Below are 23,950 nucleotides of genomic sequence, written 5' to 3'. Positions count from 1 at the left end.
CCTCTGTAGGCCATTGGGATCTTGGCTGTCCGAGGATCATTAAAATATCCCTGGTGTATGTCGAAAGCTTGGCTGTAGTACTCTTCATGCTTAAAGATTGTGTTCCTGTACGTAGGTATTGGAAAGTCTGCTCACCCTCTATGGTCTCCGAAGCCTCAGTGTTGACTTCCATTTGATGGGATTTACCATTTAGCCTCAAGACAATTTCAATCACAACTGGTTTATTCAGTTGAACTGTATTCATTCCATTCTCTTTTCCAGAGTTCCTCTCCACTATGTTCAGTGGCGCGGTGGACTGCTGCTGCTGTTGTTGTTTTTTGCAATTACACGCTTTGCCTTGCGTGGCAATGTGCTTGAATGTGTCCCCTTTGGTTGCAACGGAAGCACACAAACTCCCGAACGTGACAGGTCTCCCGTGGATGGCTGCCCCTGCAACAACAGCAGTCCAGCTCGGATTCAGTTTGGTGTCCCAATTCCTTCCCCCTCCTTAGGATCCGGTCCTCCCCCGAGGGCCACGTCTGGCACTGAGCTGTGCCTGTTCATCCTGCCGCAGACCTCACAGCCGTATCACCCTATACATGGTAAACCTACCCTTCAATCATGCTTTGGAGCTCAGTTGCACCGTTTCCGAAACACTCTGTTGCCTGAGCTGTCTCAATAGCTTTTTTCAACGTAACTGTGATCTCCGACAGAAACCTCATCTGGGTATTAAGGTTATGAATACCACAAACCTGCCAGTCATGCAATATGTCACTGAGAACAGTCCCCAATTCACAGTGCTCAGCAGTGCTGGCGAAGCCTGGCTGTGAAGCTGAGCCAGACTCTTCATGGTCCCTCACGGCAGAGTTAATCTGAGGAACGAGGCAGAGAATTTCGCCCCAGTCTTTACTCTTCAGCTTCCTGGTCCACTCTACCCAGCTACCCGGGGCTCTGCTCCTCGGATGGCGACCGCAATGGAGAGCCTGGTGCATGACCTTGGCACCACTAGTGAAGGCGTTCAAGGCGTTGCGCCGTCAGTGACGGCCATGGCTGCGGGTTTGACAGAATGTCTACCTCGCTGGGGGATGTCACCCAGTATCAGACTGACATTGATGAGGTTCTGCAGGACATGTCCCGCTCTCAGGTGGGAATGGCCGAGGCTCTGCAGAGCTTGTCCCAGTCTCAGATGGGCATGGCTGAGGCTCTGCAGAGATTGTCCCAGTCACAGGTGGGCATGGGCGAGGTGCTGTAGAGCATGGCCCAGTCACTGAGGAGCATTGCCGAGCATTGCCAACACCATGGTACAGAGAATGGGGAGCTGTCAGGGCTATCAGAGCCCCTCCATCTCAAGGTGAATCCCGAGGCCCTATAGGTACCAAGCGGGAGGAGGAGATGCTGGGTGCCAACCCAGACACGTCCTGTGGAGTGGGGTTGGTGGCCATCAGCTCCCCCAAGTTCTACCCCTCTGATGAGGTCACGACTCGGGGTCAACACACAGGACAGGGCGGTACAGCAGTGCATGTGCTGCCGACAAGTGAGCTGGGGCCCTGCGGCCTCAGAGCCCCCAGAGGGCGCCGGCCAGGGGCATCAAAGGCTAGGGTATGTGATAAGCAGTTGACTGCTTCCACCTCAGATGTGCATCCTAGACATAGTTGTACAGCTCGGAAGGCCAAGCACATCGAGGATCAATGAGGGCCACTGGGGGCGGGGGGGGGGGGGGCGGGGGGGGGGGGGGGGGTCTGGGACTAGGTAGGGGATGAGGGGGAGTGGGGGAGTGAGGGTTGGAGTGGGGGATGAGAGTGTGGGGGCGGCACCATCGGGACGGTGGGGAATTGTATTACACATTAAACACCCTTGTGCACAATCATTATGATGTCTCTGTCACTTTCTTCTGCAATGCGGGCTGACTTCTGAACCCTTGGCTTATCTCTCCAGGCATCTCTCCCTCCCCGTGGCACCTACCCACTCTTCGGCCGTGGACTTGTCCGTGGAGCTGTGTCCCATACTCTGGGTGTTCGGATGTTAGTTGCTGTGTGTGTGGTGTTGCCTCCTGCAGTGTTCAGACACAGTATCCAGGCATCAAGGTATCTTTGGGATGCTAGGCAATGAGCCCCACATGCTACATGGCCCACCCACTGCAATCCGCTTGGGTTGTGTGAAGAGCTCACTTAACCACGATTGCCAATCCCCTATTAACGATACCTTTCAGCCATACGGCCAGAGGCCTTGGCAGCCGGTGGGGGTTATTGGTAGTCGTTGAGGCAGACGGGCAGGGACAAGGGTTGCCCCTAGAACGTGTACACACGATCCAGGGTTGGCATGGTGGTGCCACAAGAGGTTGCCCTGGTTGCCACCCACAGTGCCTCCCTCTCACCCTCAAATGGCAGCCCACTCCTGAGGAGGGTCCCCCACACCCAGCCGAGGGTCCCCCATCCCCCCGCTAAGAAAGCCCAGCGCCCCCGATGAGCAAAGATGGCTACTCCCCTCCTCGGCTGCCCACAGAAGCTCTTCTGCCAGGTTCACGTTTTTCAAATGAAGTACGAATCGGTGCCAAAGGAGTACTAATCGAGGAATGGAAACTGGCTCACGTAACACCGCTGTTTAAAAAAGGAGGGTGGCAGAAGACGGGAAATTATTGGCCGGTTAGCCTGACTTCGGTCATTGGTTAGATTTTAGAATCCATTATTAAAGATGAGATCACGGTGTACTTGGAAGTGCATGATAAAATGGTACTGAGTCAGCACGGCTTCGTCAAGGGGTGGTCATGTCTGACAAATCTGTTAGACTTCTTTGAGGAAGTAACAAGCAAGTTAGACAAAGGAGAACCAGTGGACGTGATTTATTTAAATCTCCAGAAGGTCTTTGACAAGGTGCCACAGAGGAGATTGTTAAATAAGTGAAGAGTCTATGGTGTTAAGGGTAAGATCCTGGCATGGATAGAGGATTGACTGACTGTCAGAAGGCAGAGAGTGAGGCTAAAGGGGTCTTTTTCAGGATGGCAGCCTGTGACTAGTGATGTGCCCCAGGAGTCTGTGCTGGGACCACCACTTTTCACAATATACATTAATGATCTGGAAGAAGGTACTGAAGGCACTGTTGCTAAGTTTGCAGATGATGCAAAGATCTGTAGAGGGACAGGTAGTATTAAGGAAGCAGGGGGGCTGCAGAAGGATTTGGACAGGCTAGGAGAGTGGGCAATGAAGTAGCAGATGAAATACAATGTGGCAAAGTGTGAGGTTATGCACTTTGGAAGGAGGAATTTAGGCATAGACTATTTTCTAAATGGGGAAATGCTCAGGAAATCAGAAGCACCAAGGGACTTGGGCGTCCTTGTTCACGATTCTCTTAAGGTTAACGAACAGGTTCAGTCGGCAGTTAAGAAGGCAAATGCAATATTAGCATTCATGTCAAGAGGGCTAGAATACAAGACCAGGGATCTACATCTGAGGCTGTATAAGGCTCTGGTCAGACCCCATTTGGAGTATTGTGAGCAGTTTTGGGCCTCGTATCTAAAGAAGGATGTGCTGGCCTTGGAAAGGGTCCAGAGGAGATTCACAAGAACGATCCCTGAAATGAAAGCTTGTCGTATGAGCAACAGTTGAGGACTCTGGGTCTGTACTTGTTGCAGTTTAGAAGGATGCAAAGGGGATCTTCTTGAAACTTATAGAATACTGTGAGGCCTGGATAGAGTGGGCGTGGAGAGGATGTTTCCACTTGTAGGAAAAACTAGAACCAGAGGACACAATCTCAGACTAAAGGGAAGATCCTTTAAAACAGAGATGAGGAGGAATTTCCTCAGCCAGAGGGTGGTGAATCTGTGGAACTCTTTGCTGCAGAAGGCTGTGGAGGCCAAATCACTGAGTGTCTTTAAGACAGAGATAGATAGGTTCTTGATTAATAAGGGGATCAGGGGTTATGGGGAGAAGGCAGGAGATGAGAATATCAGCCATGATTGAATGGTGGAGCAGGCTCGATGGGCCGAGTGGCCTAATTCTGCTCCTATGGTCTTACACTCTTATGGTGCCAGCGTGACCACCTGCTGGGGAGGCTGCTGAATGACAGGAGACCGTTGGATATGGAGTGGCTCCTGTTAATTGTATGGAAATTGGGCTAAAGTAGTGATAATTGGTTTCTCGCCACGCTACGGCGAGATTCCGATTTTGCCTTTGGCAGCCGGCCGCTGCATCCGTAACTAGTGCCTTCCGCGGTTCTCATTTTTGGCCTCTCCCGCTATTCACCGGCCTCGTTTTGCGTGAGCGAGAACGTGACGAGGACGGCGAATCGCGCCCACATTTAAAACAAATGCTGGAGATGTCAAAAAACATTTTAAAAATTGCAAGATCGTAATTGCTTCCAGCCTGCCCTGACTTCTCAGTCTCAAACCCGGAATATGCCAGACCTCAAACTGGCAGCAGGACATCGCATTCAGCTCCTGTGGTTTTTGTTTTGCTGCCCAAGAGCTGGGGAGAAAAACTGAGACTAAAAGCTGTCTGCTCCTCCATTAAAACATCAAAATACTCAAATCCTCTTTCAACATTTTACGGCCCCGATTTTACAACTTTGGTCAAACCCCAGCCACATCACCAGGTTTGTCCTAAAAAACTGGACACACTGGAACGTCAGGGAGATTTCCCACTCAAGCCGGCAATGTAGAAGAAAATGAAACAAACTTCCATCAGTTTATTTTATCTTCGATGTGCCTTAGGCTGGACTTCAGTTCATGTTTTCATTGGAGTTATTGCAAAGGCCTCTATATTTTTGTGAATTTTTTTTGTTTATCCATCCACCATTACCTTTTGGCCTTTTGCCTGTGTACTGCTGACTTTGACCTGGCATCAGAAAGAGAGAATGTTGGCTGTTTCTTTATGGTTCTGAACACGTCACATAACTGGAATGAAGGAGAAAATTCCTGAGAAACAGTGGCTTGAGACAATCTGCCGAACCCATCACTGCCCTAGGACCTGCTCCTCACCTTGCCAACGGAGACCTGTCCTTGTCACCTCTGCTTCTGATGGTAGACAACCACAGACTGGTGCCATCCGATATGCAATATTTGAATCAAGGATCAAAATGTTCTCCTTTGGACTGTGAACCCGACATTGGGGTCAAATCGAGGTGATAACCCCCACTGTGTGTTAAATAGTCACCAGCATTGATTTCCCCATATGGGCAGATTAGTAGCCGGAGGATGAGCTCTGGTGGGCTCTGGAAGCTGCAGGTTAATAGAAAGTTCTCCAATTAAGTTAAAACCTGCAGTTCAGGCAAGAGCGAGAGAGGATGTGCCCACCTTGAGTTGCCTTTTCTCCAATATTTTAAACTTTTAAGTTTAAAAATGCCCTCCGCAGTGGGTGGGAGCTGATCCATAGGGTGATCTGTGGCCACAGTTTTATCCAGATAAGTAGGGGTGATCCACAAACTCCTGCCTTGGCAGTTACCCCCGCCCCACCCCTCTCCGGCACCCCAGCTCCAGTCTTCCACGAGGAGGCTACTTTCAGGAAGCTGGCCTGTGCCTTGATGCCTTAAGGGGCCTGTTGGCCAACTGTAAAATTCTAGTCTTCTTCTGACAATAGTCCTTAATATGCTTTTCACTACCCTCATCTTAGTACCCATCGCTTGTGGGCGGGTAGCCCTGCTAACTTTGATGCCGCCTCTGGGAAAATGGTTTGGGGACGGGATGGAGCAGGAAAACCTTTGTGCCTGCCCACCTCCATGTTCACCCCAATATGAGACTTAAAATCCTGTTCATGGTTACTTCAGTGGATAGGGACCCATTATATATTTGCATCCATCCTTCTAAGCCCCCCAGCAGACACCTATCATACCCAGACAGTGGCAGTGCACATTTAAATGAGAGATGATAGTCAACTAAGTTGCAAGATACCAACACTCATCATTTTTACTTTCACAAAAAGGCATGACCCAGACATGAAACCCAGGTTTAACTGGATTAGAGTGTCCCTTTGGTGCAAACCTTCAGACCAAGTGGGCATAAACACACATGCCAAGCATCAGAGTTTCATGCCAACGTTAAGTGGTCAGTAATCACTTGTCTGCATGAAACTGTACCTGTCTCTGTGGGTCAGCTTTAGTTTACAGTAATCAGTAGTTATCGCATGTATCCTTTGCATTACCCCAAAACATTCCTGTAATTTTGCACTGCAGATTGTGTGTATCCAGAGCAACCCATGTTCCTTGCTGTTTGCTCTTCTAATATTGCCCGTGAATAGTCTAGAATTCTCACTTAATGCAAAGCTAATGAACTGGACGCTGCATTGCCTGACCGGAGTTCCATGATCACCCCACACAACCCTGAAGTATTAGCACACATACACAAGATCATCACATACGTGGTGCAATTAATTGAATGTATTTTCTAATGTCGATTTAATGCAACAATGCCGATTCTGACACTTCAGACAAATACTATTCATTTTTGGACCATGAGATAACATCTGTATAACAATTAAACTTACCTCTGACCCATGGACCAGAAGAAATTAACTTATTTTCCAAAAAATACCCTATTAGAGATCTAAAGTCTTGGCACGTTTCTCCAAAAATCCAGGAATCCCAGAGGTCAATGCCCAGCAGCTTCCAGCAACGATGGGACAAATTAACAGGGTGCTGCCTAATAGAGTAAAGTTGGGGGAATACAAAGATTTGTTGGACGGAAGGAGGATCGAGAGCTAGTGACTGGCAAAACAACGGAGAAATCTAAACATGCGGACGAGAATTTTAAAATCACACATTGGTGAATCGGGAACCATTGTCAGTCCGCAAGCACATGGATGACGGGTGGACGGGGCTTGGTGCGAGTTAGGGTAGGCGAAGCAGAGATTTGGTCAGGCTTAAGTTCATGAATATTGGGAAGACGGCCAAGGACAACATTCAAATAGTGGGGAGCAGCATATGAGCGAATGTTGCAGCAATAGGTGGACTGAAGCAGGGGTGGAGATGGGTGGTTCTCGGGCTGTGGAAGTAGCAGGTCTTTATGATAGGGCAGATATGTGGTCAGAAACTCAGCGAAGGGTTAAACGTGTAGCCTGGTTCATGCTGAGACAGTGGTCAGGGAGGGGGTGGAATGGATAGCTAGGGAATAGAGTTTGTGGTGGAGACTGAAGGTAATGACTTTGGTCTTTCTAATGGTTAATTCAGTCAATTAGCAGTAGCACTTTCTCTTGCACTGGACTTCCTTTGTGGCGCTGCATGTATTTTAGGTGCAGGGTATTGCAGAACATTGTGCCTTTAGAAGCACAATTTATTCCTCTATTCAAATCTGATCATAACTGGCTCTGCATCCAAGAAAATGCATACTTTGCAGTCCACCACCTCCCCTGCCTAGCTACTACTGCATCAAGTCAGCTATCAACTCTTAATTACTACTTTGCAGTCTTTTTAGAAAGCCAATACATTTGAATAAATAGCAATTTAATTAGCCCGGAAGAAAACACGTCACCCAAAAGAAAAGTGGCTTCATAGAACATTTCAAAGTCTTTACAACGGATTTAGCTTTAACCATCTGCATAGAAATTTAAACTATGAAACTCGCTTATTTAAAAGAAAGGTCGCTCCAAAATCCTTTACAGCTAACTGTTAGCACTGTTGCTTCACAGCGTCAGGGTCCCAGGTTCGATTCCCAGCTTGGGTCACTGTCTGTGCCGAGTCTGCACGTTCTCCCCGTGTCTGCGTGGGTTTCCTCCGGGTGCTCCGGTTTCCTCCCACAAGTCCCGAAACACGTGCTTGTTAGGTGAATTGGACATTTCTGAATTCTCCCTCTGTGTACCCGAACAGGCACCGGAGTGTGGCGACTAGGGGATTTCCACAGTAACTTCATTGCAGTGTTAATGTAAGCCTACTTGTGACAATAATAAAGATTATTATTATTACTATTATGACCACTATATTTTTTCAAGCTTGTGCACTGAATGATGACATTTCTTCCCTTGGCATGGCTTCCTTCACTCATCCACACTATTCGATTGAAAGCAGAGAGTGGCAGAAGGAGATACCAGGGAGCAAAGCCAAACAATAGGACTTTGTACTTCAGTACTCAACTATAGAAAGAACACACAAATAGTAATCTCAATCAGGAAGGCCAGCATGACATTTTGATTTTGAGTTTTCAATGTAAATTAGATGGGTGATATTGTTGAATCAAATATTCAAGAATACGCACATCTATGGGTGTTATTCTGGAATATTCCTTCAAAACGTGAAAATTGGATTGCGAGAAGCATAGATAGAAACTATCCACAGTCAATGAATTCCATGTGCATGTTGGCTCTGATTGACATCAGCGGGACTTCAAATATTCCACATCTGTCCCAAGTCCACCTATGAATCACCACTGTTCACATCCTCTGTATGTGTGTATTGTGTTCCCCCAAATCAGATACCTGCTGCACCCATTGCATCTGACCCCACTGACAAAGTCTTGGCTCAGTCGTATGAAGCTTGCCTCCAAGTCAGAAAGTGGTGGGGTCAAGCACCACTCATAGATTTGAGCACATAAACTCCACTGGTATTTCAGTTCAGGTGGCGCTGCATTGGCAGAGGTGTTGGCTTTTGCATGAGTATAAAAATGGGCCCTGACCCTTCCCTCTCCTCCACTGTGTCTACTCTCTCAGCTGGTTGTAAAAGATCCCTTGGTACCATTCAAAGAAATGCAGGGGAGTTCTCCCAAGGCAACATTTGTCCACCTGTTTGCTGATCTTCAGCTACCAGCTGCACCTTGAAGAAAATTATACCACGTGGCTTAGGTGCAATGTCGTCACCCAGATGGCACAATTGGGAAACACGCTGCCAGTTAGTAGCCGAGCAGCATATAATACAGGCCTCATTGATGCCATGAAAGGGGCCACAATCTCCCGAGGTCATCCAGAATTGTAGGTTTGCGAATCACTTTAGAATTGGTTGTGAAGTCATGACAGCTGGATGAATGGCAGCGCGATTGGCAGGCTGGAATCATTTCACACAGGGCCAAAACCAATGAGAGGAGGCTGATGTATTGGGGTGAATAAGAAAGATTGTGGGGCAGACAGGGTTTGAATTGCAGGGGGTGTCCCCATGGTTGTCTGGGGTCCCAGTCATGGGGTCGGTGGAGGGGAGAGGGTTAGATGATGGTTTTGAAGTCATAATCGTAGAGGCTTTCCAATTGTGCGGGCAGGGGGAAGGTCAGATGGTGATCCAGGATGTTACAGTGGCCCAATTATTTACCTCAGAAGCCCTCTTGCCTCCTTTAAACTGCCAAGCTTCTTGAGGCTTGGAAAACCTGGTCACCCATGGTGAAAAATAGAATAACTGTTCAAGCCAACAGCCTCATTATAATATATAATTGCACAATCTGTTCCACGTGAGTAAGTTGGCCATCACTCCTAGCCGCGTCTCTGATGAAATCAGAAATTAATGTGCTGGAGGCATTTTTTTTTCAGTTGCATATGTTTTGCCTTTGAACCTCTGACATGACCCCAACCCACTAGTTTGTGATTCAACCCATTTCTGCCACTGTGTACTGAGCACTTACAACTTTCATGCTTCATACCCTACGTCAGCATGGAAGGAAACTTCAGACTCAACGGATCACACACATGCAGAACTTTGCTGGGAAACGGAAAATGTTCCTCTTGAGAATCAACAATCGCAGCAAATTGCTGTGGGTCGAAAATTCCCTGAGTTATGCAGAAAGACTGCTCCTGTATTTTTCAATTATTATCATGATTTAACATTTCCATTAACTTCAGCAAACCAATCATTTTTATGTTTTTGTTGTTACTAAAAGTAACTAATTAATACAGTCAAAACTTAATCAGGAGATCCTCGTGCGATGATTAACAAAATAAGTATACAATGAATGGAATTAAATTTTCACAGGGACAGTTAGAGAAGGGCACGGAATGGAAGAATTTTCAATGGGATATCACCTTTTCTTGCCAAACATTACAATAGTTTGGTAGCCAATTTACCGTTTCGGAAACTGCTGTGTCGGCAACCAACATATGCACCGCGGGCTCTCACAAATGGTGAACCAATGATTTATCTTTGGTACTAGCATATGAGGTCGAAGTATTCAGGGGACCAGGAGGACTTACTGTCCTTTCAATAATGCCACGGGATCTATTACATCTACCTGCAGGCAGGCAGGTCTCGAGTATAATAACTCATTTAAAAGATTGCATCGCCTACGACCTAGCAATCCCTCCATGCACTGAAGCACCAGTCCCAGTTGAACTCAAATTACCAGCTGAACCAAGTTGACATTAGTAGCTGGATTCCAATCAATGTGCAGAGAATGTGTCAAAATAATTTTTGAAAGAAATTGTTAGGATGCATAACCATAGTGTATGTCTACAGAAATAAGTTTAGATTAATTGGGCAGCACGGTAGCATTGTGGATAGCACAAATGCTTCACAGCTCCAGGGTCCCAGGTTCGATTCCGGCTTGGGTCACTGTCTGTGCGGAGTCTGCACATCCTCCCCGTGTGTGCGTGGGTTTCCTCCGGGTGCTCCGGTTTCCTCCCACAGTCCAAAGATGTGCGGGTTAGGTGGATTGGCCATGCTAAATTTCCCATAGTGTCCAAAATTGCCCTTAGTGTAGGGTGGGTTGCTGGGTTATGGGGATAGGGTGGAGGTGTGGACCTTGGGTAGGGTGCTCTTTCCAAGAGCCGGTGCAGACTCGATGGGCTGAATGGCCTCCTTCTGCACTGTAAATTCTATGATACTATGATAATTGCTATTTCACAGAAAATATATACTGCTGGCGATACTAGCAGATGAAGGCTTAACATATTTATAGAATATGGTTACGTCCAGTATTTTACATTTATTGTGACTAAAAATGTAAATGAAAATGTCACCCTTTGGAGACTAACTGGTGGTGAGTTAAGCTGAGGATCACCACACTTCAGGCAGGAATTGAACCTGTACTATTGACGTCGCTCCGCATCATGAACCAGCTGTTCAGCCAATTGAGATAACCAGCCAAGGCCAGAGTTCATTCAGAAAAGATACAGAATCTTGTTGAAAGATTGATCTTAGGGTAAAGGGAATTGCCAGGAGGACAGAATCAATGTTTATAGAATAGAAATAAGATGGTTCAGGAAGAAAAAGGTTGGAAAGATTGAAAAGACCACTGGGGAAAAAAGGAAAATTTATGACAGCAAAGCGAAGGTTTTAAAATTCCAGAGGTTGTACGAGGTTCAGGGACGGTGAAGATGTCAACTGCAGGACTCTGCAACTCCAGCTTAAGTGGAACAAGAGAAGAAAGTTCATAATTAATTCAATGTGGTGGTGTGAATAAAATACAGTAAAATGGCCAATCTGTGAAGGAGAGAAAAAAGTTGCTGGATCAGGAGTGATTATCAATCAGGTGACCAGGTTTCTTCTTGAATGCTGTGTTGAGAGAAGTATTAAAAGAGGCAATCAGACACGAGAGCAGTATTCAAACCTTATATGGATTTGTGAACAGTTAGGAGCAGTCATTTCAAAGTCGGGGTCGCGACCCGCGGGTGGGTCACGAGCAGGTGCCAGGAGGATCGCGGAGCCATCAATCGCAGCGTTCCCGATCATGGGAATTAATGCCCAACGGCCGTAGCAGCCGGCTTTTAAAATGACAGCCACAACCAGTTTTCAGAATGCGGGCACGCTGCGCATGCATGCCCGCTCATCGGTGCACAGGCCCAGCACAGGGAGAAACACCGCCTCCTCCCGATATCAGTGCGCTGACCCAGGAGAAGATTTTATTTTTAACTCAATGCAGTCTTCCTGCCTGAAGCAATGGCAGAGAGCAGGTCATGCATCCTGAACACTGAAGTCACATACTCTGGGCACGATTGCAATTGCTCCATTTTGTCAGCAGCAAACAAGCAACAGGACTGAAAATTTTAAAACGGATCATTTTATGATAAGAAAGAGAGGGCCAGAGACACAAATAGGCCAGGATCTCACAATTAAACCTGTTGGAGAGAGTGGCTCAAGAGAATCCACTGCAGGACAAAGCAGTGCTGGTGTCAGCTCCAGGGCCTCTGGTGAACAGCCCATTTAGAAGAAGCTGAAATCAGGCACAAAACAGTATAAAGATGATTTTTTTTAAGGTATGGCTTTATTAATTGTGCTAATGCAAATCAAGATGTAATATATGTATATGTATGAAAGTACTGGCAAATGAAAGTTTAAAACCCCCCAAACTTCAAAGACATTTTAAGACCAAGCATGGCAAGTTCGAGGACAAACCTCTTGATTTTTTTCAAAGGCTGCAGCGAGAACTTAAATCGTCAGCTGAAGTCCTCAGCAGAAATGTTACATTAAACGACAAAGTACAATTAGCCTCTTAGATGGCAGCTTACCGTGTAGCTAAAGAGAAAATGCCCATACTGTTGCAGAGAGATTAATTCTCCCTGCAGCAATAGACATAGTTCGTACAGTCCTCGATGAGAGGTTAGCTGAAAAGTGAAATGCATCCCAGTTAGTGATAACACAGTGGCTCGCCGAATATGTGATATTGCTGAGAATATAGAAACCCAGCTTATTTTTCGTTTGAAATCAGCACAGTAGTTCTCAACACAATTGGATGAAAGTATAGACGTTTCAGATTATGCAAACTTGCTAGTTTATGTTAGGTATGTTTGGCACAATGAATTTGTTGAGGATTTGCTGTGCTGCCTAATATTACCAACCCACGCGACTGGCACAGAGATTTTTCAAGCATTGAATAGTTACGTGGTTGGAAAGTGCGGGTTCGACTGGGTTCATTGCAGAGGAATAACAAGCGATGCTACAGCCAACATGACTGGGAAAAACAGCTGAGTTACAATAAGGATTAAGGAAGCAGCTGGTCAGGACATTGTTTGGAATCATTTTTTATTCACCGTGAGACACTGGCATCGAAAGGAATTCCATCTGATCATGGTGTTGAAAGGAATTGTGAAAATTGTAAATTTCATTAAACACAGCGCATTCAATATCAGATTTTTGACACTTTGTGTTCCGATATAGGGGCTGAGCACACACATTTATTGTTCCACACAGAAGTACGTTGGCTGTCAAAGGGTCGGGCACGAGTCAGAGTTTACAAACTGAGGTATAAAATCCACGCTTTCCTCCTCGAGGAATCATCCCCTTTGGCTGATGCATTTGCTGATGAAACTTGGATGCTAACAATATCTTACCTTGCAGACATCTTTTCAATTCTAAATGAACTGAACCTCAAATGCAAGGGAAGGATGATGATTGCTTTCGGCACTGTGAAGAAATCGAAGCTTTCCAAAAGTTTGGCAATTGCGAGTGCGAAGCTAAAATTACTATATGTTCCCCACATTGCTGCGACACATCGAAGAAAACAGCATTAGTAAGGAAACTGCAAATGGGCTGGCATCTGGCTGCCCTGATCAACAATTTGGCTTGTGTAGCGCAACAATTACTCACACAAGTCGAGAAGTGATGAAATCAATCGAGGCTTTATTAAGCAAGACTTGTTCCCCAGCAGCTCAGTTACAGAATGCGGCTGCTGGGAGAACTCGAGCTCTTATACTCCGCCTTCAGGGCGGAGCCAGCAGGCGGCAGATCCAACCAGGACCCGGGACCTGTCAGCCAATAGCCTCTCGGCTTCACATGTACCGTATTACCCCTAATACATACCACCACAGGTTGCTACTTTCCAGAGGAGAAGTTTAAGATTTTGAGAGGGAATATGTGGGTGAAAAATCCCTTTGAGTTTAAGATCCCAGAATCAGTTGTTAACTTGCAGCTGACTCCGAATGAAGAAACTGAACTTTTGCTCAAAACCTGGAATTATTGTGAACTGTGAGAAGGACTGTAATAGACTTCAGGATAACATACACGGTTTGTGGAAAAGATAGACATGTTGAAAATGAAGGGAAGTGTGAAGTGGTGCTTTCTGTTGGAAGAAAATAAAATTCACAGGCAGGATTCTCCGTTAGCTGATGCCAAAACCGGGAAAGGCGATTGGCCGGAGAATCAGTTCCGATGCCAAAAACACGGTGGCCGCCCATTTGACGGCAAATCGCAATTTTTTGTCACCTCGACAACGACGTCAATCGTACCGGAGCGCATGTACAGTAGACATCGTTTGAATGTCATTAGCGGGGGTATTCTCCAGGGCAACCACGATTCTCCTCCTCCGTGGGCCGAGTTGCCGACGGTGCGGTTCACTTAGGACCCGGAGAGGAGCGACTGCAGGCTGTCAGGCCGGGCACTGGCCAGGTTCGCTGTGGCAGGGGGGCCCTGCCAGGGCTGGGGAGGGTGGGGGGATGGGAGGAAGAGGCCGAGTGACCGGGTGACCCCCCCGCCTCCCCCCACCCCGTGACTGGTGGGGGCCCTGGTTGGCAGTAACACCAAGTCTGGTCCATGGGATGGAGGATGATGACAACCTGCTTTGTGTGAGCCCTGATGCTCCACATCGTTTGACAATGTCTGATCCTGCCCATGGTGGCACTTTCCACCATCCACCTAGGTTATCCCTGCATGTGAGCTAGCCATTCCATCACACGGTCCCATCGGATCCCTGGGGTGGCGGTGCCAGGGACGGTCGGAGGTGGAGGAGGAGAGTGGGGAGCATGGGCCACCCACAGGATCCGCCCATTCCCCCTCCCCGCAACGCAATGTCCTCCCATCACCCCCCCATCCCACCCCCGGCCCAGCCCAGCCCACCCCTCACACCCATCAGACAGGGCGCCAAGGCAGGTTGTAACAATGGTAACAAGTGTTTATTGTGAAAAAACATTTCAAGATTTGTGCTCTCGCCCACATATCTAAACTGTGCCCTGCACCTGTGCCAATTTAACTGGTGTCTACTTTCCTGCACTTCCGGGCCCGATGCTATATCTAGGTTGATTCCCAGACTGTACAGCAGGAGTGCAGGCAGCCTGGTGTGATTCCCGCCCTGAGACATGGGTCCCCGTTGGCAGTCGTCTTCTGGGGTGACCAGGCCGGGATGGACCCGGCTGGTGCTCGGGTGTCCCAGGTGGCGTGGTGCCACCCTGTTCTGCCCGCTGCCCACCAGATACTTCAGGGACAGGAGGAGGGGAGTCTGAGGTGCTGCAGTGTTCCGGCACCTCCCCAACAGAGTCACCGGCACAGACCCCATCACCTCCTCCTCCCTTGGGGTGCTCGATGATCCTCTGAGCAGGGGTGCGAGGGGAGCTGTCCCCTGAGGATCCCCGACACCTGATGCTGCCAGTTATAGAGGGCCACCCTGATCTCGACTAGGTTCTGCATGCTTGCGGCCATGGAGCACAGGGAGTGGACCATCTCTGTCTGGGACTGCGCCACATCACCCACTGACGGTGCCACCACCTTCTGGGTTTGTGTCACATCAGCCAGTGACTGCGCCATTTCCCTCTGGGTCTGGGCCACCTCCCTCAGTGTCTACGCCATGTCGGCCACACATAGGCCAATGATCCCAGCCATTGCCTGCGGTAACTGGGCCATGCTTAGGAGCACTGCTGCAATTTCCAAGTACTCTGGGACATGGTCACCTGTGAGGCGGCAACCCTGTCCTAGGACTTGGCCAGCGCCTGCACAGACTGCCCCAGGCCTTGGACATGCTGATCCATAACAGAAACCGCCAATGCCTCCACCGTAGACGCCACCCATGCAGTGTTGGTCTGGGTGGCACGTATTGCCGGCACCATCTCCTGCCTGTGCACACGTTGGACTCCTCCAACTGGGCCTGCAGGTACTGGATGCTCGCCGACAACCCCTCATGTAATCCTTGGCTCTGTGACTACAGGTCCACAATCGATGGGACTGTTTGGTCCAGGAACTCGAGACACATCTGGATGGCAGCTACTCCGTGGGGCCGGCCTGCCCTCCGACCGTCCGCCCCCTTGGGTGTTCCTACCTCCAACTGCTGTGCGGGGAGCAGCTGTTTCGTGCGCAATAGATAGTGGTCCCAGGAGCCTCTTAACTAAAGTTCCCAACCGAGGTGAGAGTCTCTGGGATGGTGGAGGGTGTTGGAGACAGCTGTCTCATCTGTGTCATCCCCGACCCCACCTGCGGGGTCCTGCATCTTGGGTGGAGAGCTGGTGTCCGAGCTGCTCTCGGCATCTGTGCTCAGCTCACGGGGGGGCTCCAGCTGTGGCACTGGCTGGGGGCGGGAGACGCCAGATGGACCCGCCCCATCTCCAGCAGGTCCTGCAAGACACTAGACAAGACGCATGACTAGGCCGCCGGCCAGGAGTGGTGGGTGAGGGCGTCACGTCCTTGCCCAATTTCCATCTTGGTGACCTCCCTTTCCTCCAGGCCGCCAAAGACATCCATAGTCAGGGGCTGCAAGTCCGGCTGTCCCCCTCCTGTGTTCTCCCACTCCCGGGGGGGGGGGGGGGGGGGGGGGACACACAAACAGAAAACAACAGTATTAGACAATCCGATGCATGCAGCCTAGAGGGTGGGTAGGTAATGGCATCAGTGGCCAGAGCACCCGGCAGGGTGGGGGCTCGACCGCCCTCCGGGTGAGTCGAGGGTCTGTGCCGGGGCCACATTGCTGCCTACTCACCCTGGCCGCCCTGAGGAGGTCATGCAGTTTTTTCTGACACTGCTCGCCCGCCTGGACAATATTGCCCACGGCGCTCACGGCCTCTGCCACCTGCCCACAGACACTGCGAACGGCAACTGCTGGCATCCTCCTTCCCGGGCTGGGGTACAGGGTCATCCGCCGCTCCTCCACCACGTCCAACAAGGTCTCCAGCTCAGCATCGGTAAACTTCGGGGCTGCTCTCCTTGCTGCCATGATGTTGGCTGGGATGGTGTGTGGGGGGGAGAATTGTTTTATGTGGCTGCAGCGTGTCAGCCTTTGGGTGTCAATCATGAATCCGGTGAATCTGGCACCGTATCTAATTGGAATCGATTATGTTCCATGTGGCGCCAGCGCTAAACCCTTAATGGGAGCGGAATCGGTGCGCGCTGGTTTTTCTATCGTAAACGTCCACAGATTCTGCATTTACGTCAACACTTAGTCTCAAAAACGGAGGGCGGGTTTCTCCGACCCCCCTGCCGGGTTTCTCCGACCCCCCACCGGGTCAGAGAATCGCCGTGGGGAGGCGTGTATCCCGCCCCCGCAGGCTGCCAAATTCTCCGGCGCCGGGGATTTGGCGAGGGCGGCAATCTCACCACGCCAGTTGGCGGCCGCTAGCAGCAGCCCGCCCCGCCGATTTTCCGGCCCGCGATGGGCCGAGTGGCCGCGGTTTTCGGCCGGTCCCGCCGGCGTAAATTAGAGTACGTACTTACCAGCGGGACCTGACAGCGCAGGCGGCCTCTGGGTTCCTCGTGGGGGCGCGGGGGATTTGGTCCCGGGCGGTGCCCCCAAGGTGGCCTGGCCCGCGATCGGGGCCCACCGATCCGCGGGCGGGCCTGTGCCATGGGGGCACTCTATTCCTCCGCGATGGCCGACGCGGAGAAGATCCCCCCCCCCCGCATGCGCTGGGATGACGCCAGCACACACTGGCGCTCCCGCGCATGCGCAACTCGCGCCGGCTGGCAGAGACCCTTCGGCGCCGGTTGGCGTGGCACCAAGCCCCTTCCCCACTGGCCGGCGCGGCGCAAACCACTCCTGGGCCGGCCTAGCCCCTGAAGGTGCGGAGGAGTCCGCACCTTTGGGGCGGCCCGAAGCCGGAGTGGTTTGCGCCACTCTTCGGCGCCGGGACCCCCTGCCCTGCCAGGTAGGGGAGAATCCCGCCCAGAGAAACTCTCCCCACATTTTTAAAGAGGTGCAGGAGCTGAGGGACGGGGGGTATATGTGCACAAATCATTGACCGTAGCGGGAACAGTTTGATAAAACAGCGAATAAAACATATGGGAGCCTGGGATTTGTCAATCAAGACACTGGGCTAGATTTTCACGACCGTAGCAGCTACTTAGAGTAAGGCCCATCACAAGCAATTTTCACTCAGGGAAGATGAGGGAATGAATGAATCAGGCTTGTCACCTCTGGAGGCAATTCAGAGGCAGGCGAGTGCCGAGGCAGGCTGGTTAGAAAGCCCATCTAAGTTCTCTGAGATGTCGATCCAGTGTCCTGAAAGGCTGTTTTAGACCCTTTAAACTTCAGCATGGTCCCATTCATTCAGGATCCACTATGGGCAGAGCTCAGGAGCCATGTGGAGATGGAAAATAAATTCTAACAATCTAACAGAGCTCTCATTCATACACACATTTTTAATTATTTTTTTTATTAAGAGGCCAATTCATCTACCCTGCACATCTTTGGGTTTTGGGGGAGAATGTGCAAACTCCAAACGGACAGTGACCCGGGGCCGGGATCGAATCTGGGTCCTCGGCGCCATGAGGCAGCAGTGCTCACCACTGCGCCACCATGCTGCCCTTACATGCTTTTTTAATTCATTCATGGGTGCCACTGGCTAGGCCAGCATTTATTGGCCATCCCTATTGGCCCTTGATACAGAAAGAAAACCTCTCATTTATGAACCTCATTCAAAAAGTTCACATACCCGAAATGGCCAATCGTTTCGAAAGACAAGCGTCTATTCAGTATCCACACCAAAGATTCAGTGTCAATATCATCCTTAATTAGTTTCTTAAACTTGTAAACGCAACCACCCTTCTAAGATCAGTGGTTTCTGATCTTTTGGACCCCAGCCAAGCAATCATAGTGGGCTCAGTTGAAATAACAGTACTTAGGAAATGTCAACAATTACATCTATTAAAATTGCAGGAGGAGTCAGTCATTTTTTTTCTCTAAGATTGCCTGTCAATCAGTGCGCTCCAGCAGTTTGTGTTTTTTTGCAACTGGCAGCTGCAGCCGAGTTTTATTTCACTTTTAAAGTGCTGGAAGTTTAAATGACTTCAGATCGTAAGACTTAATAAACAGGACTTCACGAGTGTTTACTTTCTATCCAAAAAGTTGTGACTCGAACATTGAGGTAAGGCACTTGGAAAAATGAAAATGGGGTCAGTTTAAACTCAGCACTATTTTAAAACAAATTTAAAAGTTCCACATTGTGTTTCACGTCTGTAGGTTTATGCCCCACCCACTTTCCCCTACTGGTGCAAATTGTACTGGCTGGAAATGGAGGTGGAACCTCCACATCCAGGTTCCACCCGCCATTTTTAAATGTCTCTGGAGTCGTCATGGCTTTGCAAAAGTCCAACCCATAGAGTACAAAAACAAAAACAAAATGTGGTGAAACTTTAAAACTTCTCAACTAGAGTATTGTGTCCAATTCTGGGGCACGGCACTGTAGGAAGGATGTGAAAGCATTGGAGAGTGTGCAGTAAAGATTTACAAGAATGGTTCCAGGGATGTGGAAAGATTTGGGAAGCTGGGGCTGTTCTACTTAAGGGGGACAACGTTTGAGAGGAATCTTGAAAGCGATGTTTATAATCATGTGGGGTTGGACAGAGAACATAGAGAGAAACTGTTCCCATTGGCGATAGGGCTGAGGGCCAGTGGACACCAATTTAAGGTGATTGACTCGTGCTTTGGGTGAGATAAATCTTTTCTTCATAGGATCTGGAACGCACCATCTGAGAGTGTGACGGAGGCAGATTAAATCATATGATTTCAAAAGGGAACTGGATAATAACCAGAAGAGAAAGAAATTGCTGGGTTTTGCGGAAAGAGCAGTGAATGGGACTAGTTAGGTTCCTCCGGCAGAGGGTTGGCATAGCCATGAAGGGTAGTTGAGCGCAGATGTATTCATAGAATCCCAACAGTGTAGGAGGCCATTCACCCCATCGAGTCTGCACCAACTCTCCGAAAGAGCACCCAACCCAGCTCCACTCCCCTGTCCTATCCCCGTAATCCCACCTAACCCGCACATCTTTGGACTGTGGGAGGAAACCGGAGCACCTGGAGGAAACCCACGCAGACACGGGAAGAACGTGCAAACTCAACACCGACAGTCACCCAAAGCCGGAATTATACCCGGGTCCCTGGCCCTATGAGACAGCAGTGCTAACCACTATGCCACCGTGCCGCCCATATATAAATAAATGGTGTTTTGAGGCAGCATGGTGGAGCAGTGGCACTGCTGGCTCATGGCACTGAGGACCCAGGTTCGATCCCGAATCTGGGTCACTGTTCGTGTGGAGTTTGCGCATTCTCCCTGTGTCTGTGTGGGCCTCACCCCCGCAACCCAACAGGATGTGCTGGGTAGGTGGATTGGCCACGCTAAATTGCCCCTTAATTAAAATAAAAGAATTGGGTATTCTAAATTCTTTTTTAAAATAAATAAATAAAATAAATGATGTTTTCCTTTGAAATATTATTTTTGTATAAAGGTTGGTAGGGTTACTTACGACCAAAGTGAGTTTCTTCCTTGTGTAATAACTCCAGTGAATTTTGTTAATCTCCTGGCATCCATTTCAAACCACTGTGAATGATCATTCCTACCAGCACACCAAGCTCCATCATAGAAGTCGTCTTCAAAGATGCCAGCCTGTGGGTAAGGAAACGCAGTCTAAGCACTAATGGTGTTAATTTGCCTAAAACTCTTTGCAGTTTCACTAGATAAATAATAATGACAGACAATAACCTCAATGATATCTTGCCACTTAACTGCTAGACGTATATAAATCGAGGAGCTCCTGCCAGCAACAGTTGATATAAAAGCAAGGAGATAATTAACTGCACTTATTTATTCTACAATCATTAAATTCCTTCCAGTTACGAGGAAATTAATTATTGATCTTTTTGGACAATTTTCCAGCCAAGTAAAATTCTAATGTAGGATTTTTATGATAGAATTAGATAACTTTGGTCTAGGTTATGGGTGAGTGGAGACAGTTATGCATATTGTACAAGGCATGCATGGCTTATATTAGAGGCGTAATTTTAACACCTCAGTCACCGGCTGTGAATTATGAGTGCGAGACTCCACCAAATTTAACAATTGGGCCTCATTTAAATGGAGGCAGCAAGGTGCCTGGTCCAGACTGGGGCCCAAGAGCAGTTTGTTGGATTTGGACTGGCATAACACTAGGCAGCCCAGATGAAGCCCGGTCAACACAGAGGTAGATCATCAGGTTCAGGAGGATTTTGAAAATGTGCAAGTTAGAGCAGCAGTGAAGCAAATAGTTTTTACAGGATCTGAACGAACTTCACTGCTGCTTCTGGGCCCAAAATAAAATGTTCTCTTAAAAACCTTGGAGAATCTCTGCATCTGGTTTGAGTGCTCCGTCTGAATGGCCATGCTGCCTATTGGGTCATAGTTAGCTCTTTTCTGCATGCTAGGGCCACAATTAGCATAGACTCATGTGGCTTATGGTTATCCTGTACACAATTATATTTCTTCATTTTTACTATGATGCCAATTGCCAGAGATCCTCTCTATTGTTCATATCCTAGTAGACCAGTGATGCCGGCTGTAACATGAACTGAGCCTTCACCTTTATGCTCCTGCGTCCTAAGAGGACTCTTCAGCAGTCTGCAACATCACTGATGCTGTGTCCTGCCACCCAACATGAACCAATATATGATGGAGCTGGCTGGGAAAGTCACAGGAGTGGGAACACAATTCTGAAAACAGATTTTATCCATTATTCCAATTGTGCTGGATACTTGATGAAAATGTACACTGGTTAGCAGGAGGACAGGCAAGATAATACAGTTAGATGCTGCAGACATTGAGAGGTGTTGTCCCAAAGCTGGGAGCAGTTGGTTTTCCTTATTGTCTCTTTGTGACTTCCCAAGGCCTGAAGGCCAACAGTGAAGGCATCCATGCACTGATTGTTCAGGGGGCTTCTCTGTCCAGGAGATGGCTGCATATGTTCATGGTTTCAGCACCAATTTATCTCATATTGATACTGCCACATGTCACTTTAATGCTCCAGCAAGATGCACAGACCTGAGTCCATGTGGTCCAGACCCAGGGGCTGATTTCTGTAGAACTTGTTATGATTCTGGGCCAGACCTCCAGGTTTTTGGTAAATCCGGTTCGGGACCGATAACATTTGGTTTAAAGCAGACAAAATTTGACATTCAGGAAACTTGGTAAGAGAATAAAACCACAAGAGGTCACAGGTTTTGAACAAAACAAAAATGAACTATGCAAGTTCAGAAAGATTAAAGAATTTATATCTTATACTTCAACATTAAAGAATTTATATCTTATACTCTAACATCCAGAGTTATTATGAGTTATTATGTGGTACATGTGAATTAACCAGCAAAATGTAGTTGAACACAGCACACTAAACATACCAGAATAAATGACAGATGCAACCAAGGCAGAGTCCACAGATTACTCACTAGCCCACCTTGCATCGAGTCAATCAATCTCATTGAAACCCTATCTCTCTCATGAAGAATTTCAGTCTGCACCTTTGAAAATCTCACCTTGGATGGCACAGGCCTGACACCTGCAGGATATGTTCACAGTCTCGCTGGCAAAAAGCCTACGCTAGGAAAAGACTCAATCTCGCTGATACCCAAGAAAGACAGAGACTCAATAGAATGAAGGTCCCATAGACCCACTTCGCTGCTCAACGTAGATGTGAAGTGGTGGCAGAAGAGCAGAAGGGCTTTGTTATGGGCAGACAGTTAATGTTGAACATCAGGCGCCTGCTAAACGTGATAATGACCCCATCCGGGGAGAGAACACCAGAGGTGATCATCTCCCTGGACGCAGAAAAGACCTTTGATGGAGTCGAATGAAAGTACCTCACAGAGCTACTGGAGTGGTTCGGGCTTGGCTCATCGTCTGGATGAAACTCCTGTACAGCACTCCCACAGCGAGCATGCGGACAAACACCACCAGCGCAAAGTACTTCTAGCTGCCGAGAGGCACAAGACAGGGATGTCCATTGTCCTCACTGCAGCATGGAGGGAATCATGGCACTCTTGAAAGAGTTTGGAGCCTTCTCGGCCTATAAACTTAACCTGAGCAAAAGTGTGAAATCTTCCAGGTGAACCCACAAGGGAGAGGGGCAGAGCTGGAGGGACTGCCGTTTAAACAGGCCCAAAACAAATTACGCTACCTGGGGATCCAAAGTGCACATGACTGGACACGGATCCACAAGTGGAACCTGGCCAGTCTGGTGGAGGAAGTTAAAAAGGACCTGCAAAGGTGTGGGACACACTTCCACGCTCCCTGGCAGGTAGGATACAGACAATCAAGGTGAACGGACTGCCCAGGTTCCTCTTCCTGTTCAGATCCATACCGATCTATATCCCCAAGGCCTTTTTCAACTCAATGGAAAAAATGATCATGGCAGTTGTGTGGGAGGGGAAGAACCCAAGGATCATCAAAAAGGTCCTGCAAAGAACGAGTGGCCTAATTCTGCTCCTATGTTTTATGGTCTTATGGTCTATGGCCCTCCCACACCTGCAATGTTACCACCGGGCAGCAAAAGCAGAAAGAAAAAAGGGATGGATAAAGGAACCAGAGGCCAAATGGGTAATTTAGCACAGGGCTAAATCGCTGGCTTTGAAAGCAGGCCAAGGCAGGCCAGCAGCACGGTTCAATTCCGTACCAGCCTCCCCGAACAGGCTCCGGAATGTGGCGACTAGGGGCTTTTCACAGTAACTTCATTTGAAGCCTTGTGACAATAAGCAATTTTCATTTCATTTTCATTTCATGAAGGAGAGTTCCTGTACGGGAACATTGAGCCCAATGGTAATAGCCACACTCCGGTCATGGAACCAGCTAAGACAGCACTGTGGTCTAACCAAAATGTCCATCAAGACCCCCATCTGCAACAAGCACAGGTTTGCACCAGCCAAAATGGCCGAAGTGGAGACAGGACGGGGGAACACTGATGGTTAGGGACTTCTACACAGACGACAGACTGACAACACTAGAGGAACTGGTTCCAACTGACCGGGGTCAATCAGTTAAGATAAATGTAAAGTAAGAAATTCCTACATGGGGAAACAAAGACATACCAACAGGCGCCAAAACAATCGCTATCAGAGGACCTACTGGATGCAGAGAATTTAGGGGGAGAAAACTGCGGGGACCTGAATTGGCAACTATTGGGAAAGGCACGCTCTTCTCAGGGC

General features: G+C 48.5%; 1 protein-coding gene across 2 annotated transcripts in view; it reads right to left on the bottom strand.

Annotated features, from left to right (window-relative positions):
* The window catches only part of cpxm2 (carboxypeptidase X (M14 family), member 2), a 308,110-nt gene that overhangs the window by 213,267 nt on the left and 70,893 nt on the right, over nt 1–23,950 (bottom strand). For both annotated transcript variants that reach the window (XM_072479272.1, XM_072479270.1), the window contains one exon: nt 20,248–20,387. In XM_072479272.1, the coding sequence (XP_072335373.1) occupies nt 20,248–20,387 (140 nt within the window). The remainder of the gene's footprint in view (nt 1–20,247; nt 20,388–23,950) is intronic.

The sequence above is a fragment of the Scyliorhinus torazame genome, chromosome 16 (assembly GCF_047496885.1).
Source record: "Scyliorhinus torazame isolate Kashiwa2021f chromosome 16, sScyTor2.1, whole genome shotgun sequence".
NCBI lineage: Eukaryota > Metazoa > Chordata > Chondrichthyes > Carcharhiniformes > Scyliorhinidae > Scyliorhinus > Scyliorhinus torazame.
Note: the sequence above shows the minus strand (reverse complement) of the source record. Positions and strands in the feature narration are given on the sequence as shown.